Source organism: Neolamprologus brichardi, chromosome 9 (assembly GCF_056152115.1).
Source record: "Neolamprologus brichardi isolate AB-2024 chromosome 9, ASM5615211v1, whole genome shotgun sequence".
NCBI lineage: Eukaryota > Metazoa > Chordata > Actinopteri > Cichliformes > Cichlidae > Neolamprologus > Neolamprologus brichardi.
The window spans coordinates 33569484-33577165 of NC_142112.1; the positions used below are offsets into that span (position 1 = coordinate 33569484).

General features: G+C 41.1%; 2 protein-coding genes across 2 annotated transcripts; one reads left to right on the forward strand and one right to left on the reverse strand.

Annotated features, from left to right (window-relative positions):
• Positions 1-214: 214 nt before the first annotated feature.
• lsm5 (LSM5 homolog, U6 small nuclear RNA and mRNA degradation associated) lies at positions 215-2748 on the forward strand. Its single transcript, XM_087846320.1, has 6 exons — positions 215-295; positions 397-534; positions 1130-1225; positions 2230-2257; positions 2343-2415; positions 2511-2748. Exons 2-6 carry the CDS (start codon positions 498-500, stop codon positions 2541-2543), a joined length of 267 nt encoding a protein of 88 aa, XP_087702446.1. The 5' UTR covers positions 215-295; positions 397-497; the 3' UTR covers positions 2544-2748.
• A 112-nt stretch (positions 2749-2860) lies between these two features.
• psme2 (proteasome activator subunit 2) lies at positions 2861-7459 on the reverse strand. Its single transcript, XM_087846319.1, has 11 exons — positions 7259-7459; positions 6947-6979; positions 6777-6839; positions 6591-6677; positions 5229-5277; positions 5030-5127; positions 4873-4941; positions 4680-4747; positions 4516-4570; positions 3265-3351; positions 2861-3081 (listed from the first exon to the last, which is right to left on the reverse strand). The coding sequence occupies exons 1-11, from the start codon at positions 7304-7306 to the stop codon at positions 3001-3003; spliced, it is 738 nt and encodes a 245-aa protein (XP_087702445.1). The 5' UTR covers positions 7307-7459; the 3' UTR covers positions 2861-3000.
• Positions 7460-7682: the final 223 nt, after the last annotated feature.

Consider the following 7682-nt stretch of genomic DNA (forward strand, 5'->3'; position numbering starts at 1 on the left):
TTGATATTATCAGACAGCTTGCCCTAGAATAATGTCCGGATAATCTGCATTTAAAAAATAGATAGTTAGCTTAGTCTCTTGTGTTTCCCGCTCAACGACAACGTGTATGTCACCTTAAATTCCACCTGTCAAGGAAAGATAAAGCATAACTATCCGCGGTCAGATTTTACAGGGGTGAATTATCTTGATCTCTGTTCTGTTCTCTTTTTTAAACACAAAAATGATGTCATGTGTTCCTCGACACAATTTGCGCCATCGTGTGGAGATATACAGAATAATTTAATATCACCCTCAGGTGTGTGTGTGTTTTGTTTGAATTTTTAAAAAGTGTATTATATTTGGTTGCAACATTGAATGTTTGAATTTCTTAAAAAGGAGACTCTTTTGTTTCCCCAGAGACAAAATTCTTCTGGATTGATTGATCTTGTCTGGCTGCCCCACTACTGTTCGTCTGTCGATTACTTCTGGCTTTGTGGAGGGAAGTCTCTTGATTGAACATGTCGGCTACAAACCCGTCGCAGCTGCTCCCGCTCGGTTTGTAAAATCTCTATGATGCTGTGTTTTGTTCCTGACGTCTGTGGATTTAAATGGGGCTGTTCCGAGTCAGCGTGCGACGGCCGTAGTTTGAGCCGCGGCTCACTGAAAATCATTTTGTAGGCAGATGTTTGCTAGTTAGCATTAGCATCACGCCGGTAGGGAGCTAACGTTGCGGCTCTACTCTCTACAAAATGCTTCTTATTTGGTTTAGTTTATTAGCTGAAAATTTACAGATTACTGGATTATCGTCTATTACCCTATTGGCATCTTCAAAATAAATTTAAAAATTACATTGTCGGCTTTTTTATTCAATTTAGTTATAGATTATACCTTTTAAAATATGTGGTTGCATATTTGTAATCCAGTCAGACGCCTATATTGTTTTGATTTTTGGGGGGGATCGGTTTAATGTTACATCATGTGACTAGGAAGCTACTATTAAAACTTTATAGTATTTCAAAGGATTAACTGTTGAGTTCTTAACAAAGATAGATACCCGTTAATAAAGTAGGTAGGTAAGTGAAGTGTAAAAAGTAGAAACACTGACCTGAATTATAGGATGTGTAATTTCTCTGTATGTTTCCTTTTGCAGAGCTTGTGGACAAATGCATCGGCTCCCGAATTCACATCGTCATGAAAACTGACAAAGAAATTGTCGGCACCTTGCTGGGCTTCGATGACTTCGTCAGTATCTTTTAATTAAAACGTGTCCAGATAAGCGAGTTAGTGCACACCTAAACACCAACAATGTACAAAGTCTTACTGATCTTACTGTATTGTGCTGTACACACCATCGACTGTTTGAAGTCATCCATGCTGTGAGGTGGAGCCGATGCGATGAGAGGCAGTATGAGAACTATTGTGTTACTTTTTGTTTCTGTTTTATTTAGAAATGTGAGAGAGGACAGTTGCAGAAACCATTGGAATAAAAAGTGTGTAGATCTGTACAAACAAGGGACGAATAGACTGATCAAAAAATTTAAGGAAACAGTCAGTCATCACACTACAACACAGTTCAACTTCAGGCATGTCAATCTATCCAGGTAGGAGTAATAAACCATGGTAAATCTATTTCAGCCAAATTGGTGCAAATTAAAGTAACAACAGGTGTAGCAGATGGTGGCCACAGACCATTTCCCTCTGCTGTCAGATCTCATTCTGGTGCAGTGGGGCCTGGGTTCCTCCTGCTGTAGGGCTTCTTTCATTTTTACTCTTAAAAGTCTGATGGGGTATTATCATCACCTCAGTGGGCACCTTGGAAACCCAAGTTTGTGAATCCGATAACTTAAGAGGGAAGTCAGCTAGGATTTTCAAATGGATAACATTGTTGCATCTTCTAAAAATCTTGGAGTTTGAATCTGGGTGACCTTGTCCTCAAGGTCAGAGTAAGTTCTGTGAAATTCTTGTGAATGCAATAACTTGAGAATGAGGGGACATAGGATTTTGAATTGATACCTCCGTTGTGTCTACTAGGATGAGGAGTACGGCTGGTGGCCGCCAGTTAATTCATTAATTAGTTAATTAACTATTAGAGATTAATAGGAAGTAGAAAGGCTTCTGTGGATGGGCGCTGGTGCTGCTCACGTCCACGTCTCCACATCCTCCTGCTCGTTTGTGTAAAGCTTTTAGCTGCACTTTGATGTCTCTTTACTGTTTATTGTTGCACAGTTTGTCTTTAACTGTGTGTGTCAGACATGGTCCTGGAGGATGTGACAGAATTGTAAGTACTCCTGTTACATTTTTACTCTAACTACACCTTTTCTCGGGTTCACCGCTGACTATATTTATAAACAAATGTGTTGCAGTGAAATAACACCAGAGGGGAGGAGGATAACCAAGCTCGACCAGATCCTCCTCAATGGCAATAACATCACCATGGTAAACAAACAAACGCCTGATCGTGTCCCATAATCTCCCCCGGTGTTTTAAACCTTCACAGGCTGATATATGGCTGCATATTTTCTCTTCTGCAGCTCATCCCCGGTGGAGAAGGACCAGAAGTGTAAATGCCCGGAGGCCGGTTAACCTTCCTGTGTTGCTGTTCCTGACTTTATTATATAATTATTATTGTTGATGTCTTGTTTTTTCTTTGGGTTTTTCCTCCTGATCCTGAATGAGAAAGATATTTTTGTAATAAGATTCCTCACTGATGAGAGGTGCACATGCTGAAAAGTTTTTCTTTGTTAAAAATAAATCCGAGGATGTCACACAGTCTGAAAAACACTTTTCTTTATTCATTCTTTACCACACAACTTAAAATTTAGTGCAAATCTTGGTATAAAACCAAAGTGTTACCATGAAACAGCAGAACTAAAAAAAACCATCCAGTTGTTTATGTATTTATTTTAAATGTTTATCAAACAAAGAGCCGGATACTTGATTGATATTGAGTTTAGCAGGTGATCAATGCAGCTGAAGGTTGTTTAAATTCATCCCAGTGGCTTTTCCCGTTCCCCGGGAGCCTCAGTACATCGAGGGCTTCTCCTCTCCTTTTGGGTTGGTCACCTTCTCCAGGTTTTTGCTGATGATGTCATAAAGCTCGGCCTGAGGAGAATAAGCAGAGATGCAGATTAATAATTGACTTACAGCAGCTAAAAATACATCGTTAATGATTAAAAAACTGATTTTCAAACAGTTTAATCTTAGAAAAACTCATATTTTATTTAAGATCCATTTTTTCCCATGGTTTAAAGTATTTGGGGGGAAATATAAATGTAGGCTTCTTACGTAGAAGCCGCGGATGTCGAGGACGATCACTCTGATATCCGAGTAGATGGCCTCGTCCTTCTCGTGTACGAGTGAGCGGTAGTCCATCTGAGGGCAGAAGAAAAAGAGTTAAAGGCATTTTTCATATTTTTGTGTCATAAACTTCAAGGCTCGAGGCTTGTTGGGATGTTCAGTGATGAAAAAGACTAAAACCAGCTAGTGTTCATCCATCTCTGAGATCTTTGTGTCTTCTCTCAGGCTTAAAGCTCATATTCAGCGTATTTACCTTTGCAGCTCTCATCCACACACGTATTCAGTCTTGCTTTTACTGACTTTAATCCATTTTGAATGGAGTTATCTGACTAATGTAACTTGCTGTGTGTAACAGACAAGAAGTCTGTGATCGGGTTTTGGTGCATGTCTGGACAAAAGGGTGGCCAAAAACTAACAGTGGTGGCCAAAATGTTAAAAGTGAGACTTCAAACTGCTGCTATCATCCACCTTTTATACTGTTCAAATCTGATACTTGAAAGAAAATTTCCCAAAACTCATCCAGCATCACTTCCTCTGCTCCATGTGGTGCTCAGGATGCACAATATTAGAAAACTATGGGAACCGCTGCTCCAGCTATTATCTGAGAAAGACTTTTAAGGGCGTTTTTTACACCTATACTTTGTTATAACTTCGGTCCGAATCATTTGATGAGTTTGCAAACTTGTAGCTTTTTTCCTGTGATTTGGCTTCTTTCACCCAGAAAAGAATCCAAGTGAACTCCAAACAAACCAAAGCGCATGATTACAAAAACGTGAGCACATCCAGTCCCCGTATTGGCCAGATGTGCCTGAGGTGGGAGCGACAAAAGTACAAACAGGAACAAGGTGCTGTGTTCTGGAGGATTAGGTCCATTTCATAGCTAGTTGCTAACCAGTAAAGACCTTTGTCTACCTTGTCCACATCCCAGAATGCAAACCACATGTAGGTACAGGGAGATGTTCAGCTTATCTAGCAACGTACACTTAGCAGTTTAGTTTAAGGTCAGAGTGCATTCACAACATAAATGAACCATACAGGAAGAAGACTACCTCCTCCAAAGGCTCTTTATTACTGTGCTCACATGTGCACAAAAGAAACGCAACGGGGTGCAAATTAAACCAGAGTTCAATTTGAATGAACTAAACACAGCAGGTGTGAAAGCACCCTAAGTGTGTTTGAACTCTGGCGCGATGTTTGCAGCCTTCGTTCGAATGCAGAAAGGCCGAGATCATCACTCACCACATGAGTTTCCTTAGAAGCTTTGGCCACAGCGTCCCCCCTCTCTGTGAAGTACCTGAGGATTTAAACAGCAGTGATGAAAGGCTCCACTCTCAGTAAAATGACTCTGAAGTTGACACAAAGGCAGCTGCCGCGCTTTAAAGGAGGATTTACGTCCAACTTACTTGTTGATGTTGGTCTGAAAACCGTCGACTTTGGTTCTCACTGCAGCGATTCTCTCCAAGATTTTCTCCTGTGGTTTAAACAAAAACAAAAAACCTTAAAGATCAACGTATTTCTTTATCACATTAAGTTAAAATCAGTGGCTTTATATTCAATTAAAATGAACGAGCAGCCAATTAAACAGACGACGTATACCTGGATGGCGACTCCGAAGTCATTTCCATCCTCTATCTTTGGGATGAGGTGCTGAATCCAGCAGGTGACCTGCAGTTTGAACCCAGAGCATTAAATCATTCTCATATTGTTCCTGTCTTAGAGCATCAATCAGCCCTCAGAGCAGTGATTCACTCACAGTGATGATGGTCTCTCTAAAAGCGACTATCTCTGGTTTCACTCTCTCTAGCACCAGCGTGATCTTCTCGTTCCCCTTGATGAAGCCACACTTTGGGGCTGAAGAGCAGAGAGAACAGATGAAGCTTTTGTTCCCCGTCCCCACAGACATCACACGCTACCTTTCAGTTTTCACATGTGTGGCTACAAAAATGCCTTACGCTTCTTCTTCTTCTTCTCGTCGTCTTCATTCTTGTCGGTCTCCATCTCCTGAGAGAGACATTTTTTTACAGAGTGAGAAAAGATCGGCTTTACCGGGCGTCTTAAATCAATTAAAAATGTGAAAAATCAGATGTCACAGTTTGTGCACAGCCTCCTTCTTTTATAATCCTATCTGTGACCCCACAGCAACATGGCAGGGTGGGGTCATTTTCTGATAATCATAGCACATGTTTTGATGTCTCCATAGGTGCTTTACCCCTTTTTCCTCCTGCAAGTGAGGAAGCTGAATATTTGCACTCACATTAAACCAGTTAAAATTCATTCAGAGCCAATAAAGACACATTCAAAGGTCAAAGCAGAGAGATGTGAGTGTGTTGGTCGACTCTGCGTCAATTAATGCACTAGTGAAGAGAACGCCAGAAAAGTAACTTTCAGTATATTAAAAAATATAACTGAGATTTGTGGAATGCAAAGCTTCTGGTCTCTAATGTCAAAAGTTTTCTCAGAAAATTTGAGCTTAATTTTTGTGAAACTGTTCCCTTGATTTCAACAGTTTTCAGGAATATTATGTGCCTTGTATATGACAAGCTGCAAACCAAATATCAGTCCTCTACCTGCAAAGCGGGGTCTTTACAGGCCTCCAAATCTGCTGTCAGAGATCAGACTTTAAGCTTCTGTCACTATGTTATCCCGAACTTCACCCTGAGGTTTTATTTTAATTTGATAAACAGAGATGAAATGAACCAAAAGTTACCGACCTTCACTTACCCCAACTTCTGACCATAACTGACCTTTTCTTATTCCTTCTGTATGATATTACAAGATAAGGTGTTATAATAATGTAATTAGTAGCGTCGTCCTGAATCTTATCTGGATGTCCGGCTCATTATAGTTCACGAGCCTCAATTAAAGTTGTTCAAACCAACCCAGATTTATTTTAACATGTGTTGGTGCAGCCCAAGTTAAATAATATGTCTTATTACATGTGCATTTCAAATCACAGTGATTGTGTAAAGCTCCAGAAATATTAACTTCCACGCCTGTGTAGTAAAGTGAGGATATTAGAAACTCCATGGCACTTTTCATAGCTGTGCTGACAGCAGTCTACTAATCAAAAGGTCGGTGGTTCGATCCCCGCCTCCTCAAGTCTACCTGTTGAAGCGTCCTTGCGTGAGAGGCACTTGTGTCAGTGTATGGGTCAATTAGGGTTGCCGAATGACCCAGTTTTTCAAAGTAAAAGCCTTCTCACCGTTTTAGTGGACTGAAGCACATTCATATAGAGAGTGATCTCAAACACATTCATGTTGGTCATGTTCAGTGAAAGATGAAGCTAAAAGCGTGACAGGCTGCTGCGCTCTCACCTCGTCCTCGGGGGAAGGAGGGTCTGGTATGGGGATGTCCAGAGGAGCCCTAAGGGAAGCTGTTTCTGTGATGCTGAAGACCTCATCCTGACAAAACAATCAAATAAAAGACAAACACAAGGACAAGAGTGAAGAGCAGTTTTCCCAGGTCAAAGGTCACAGAAGCTGTCAGTTAAAATGCTTCACCTTGAGCAGAGAGTCCAGCTTTGTGATCTTCAGAGGGATGAAGTCAGAGAAGAGAGTTTCTGCCTGGAAACACACACACACACAAAGGGGGCCTCAAGTCATTATTAAGTCACAAAAGGTGGTTTATTTCAATATTTTACTAATTTAACGCAATCAACGTGTCAACTGACCTCCCGATACAGAGCCTGGCGGAAGTTGTCCACCTGTGGAGAAAAGGTGAGCAGACTAAATGAATCAAATAAAACACGGTTCAAGTGCTGACTCACGTTTGTGAAAAGCTTTACTTTCGTTTTCCTGCGGGGGACTTTCCGCTGCTTTTCAACTATAACCGACTGCTTTCAAACACACCGGGGCTCAACACTCACACCAAGTCCGCTTTAAAGTCACTGCAGGCCGCCGGGAAGCCGTTTAGCTCCTTTACCTCGCAACCTGCCCTCCTCAGAGAGCGCTTTCTCCCAAAAAGCTAAAGCTCACCGACTTACCTTCCCCGCAGTCGTGCGGCTTATTTTCAGAGTCGCTGCCTTTGACATGACTAAAGAAACTTTTTTCAGGAATATATTATCATAAATATACCCGCTGGAGCGGTTTAAATGAAGTCCGACGGCTGCAGCACAGGACAATATGTCTGTCTTGTGGATTTTTTTATTTCCTCATTCACTTTGCTTTCGATTTGATATCGGATGCGCCTCCTACTGACTCCCTCCTCCTCTCCTGGCACAGCCTCAGCTTTCAAACTTGAATATCCTGTACATGGCAACCCAGTACTTACGCTACAGATATCGAGAGGCGTTTACGGGATTCTTTAAGATGAAGGCGGTTGTCTGATCAGAAATAAATACACAGGCTAAATAAATAAATGCAGAGCAGAATAGTGATTTTATAATAAATACATTTTTAAATCAATTT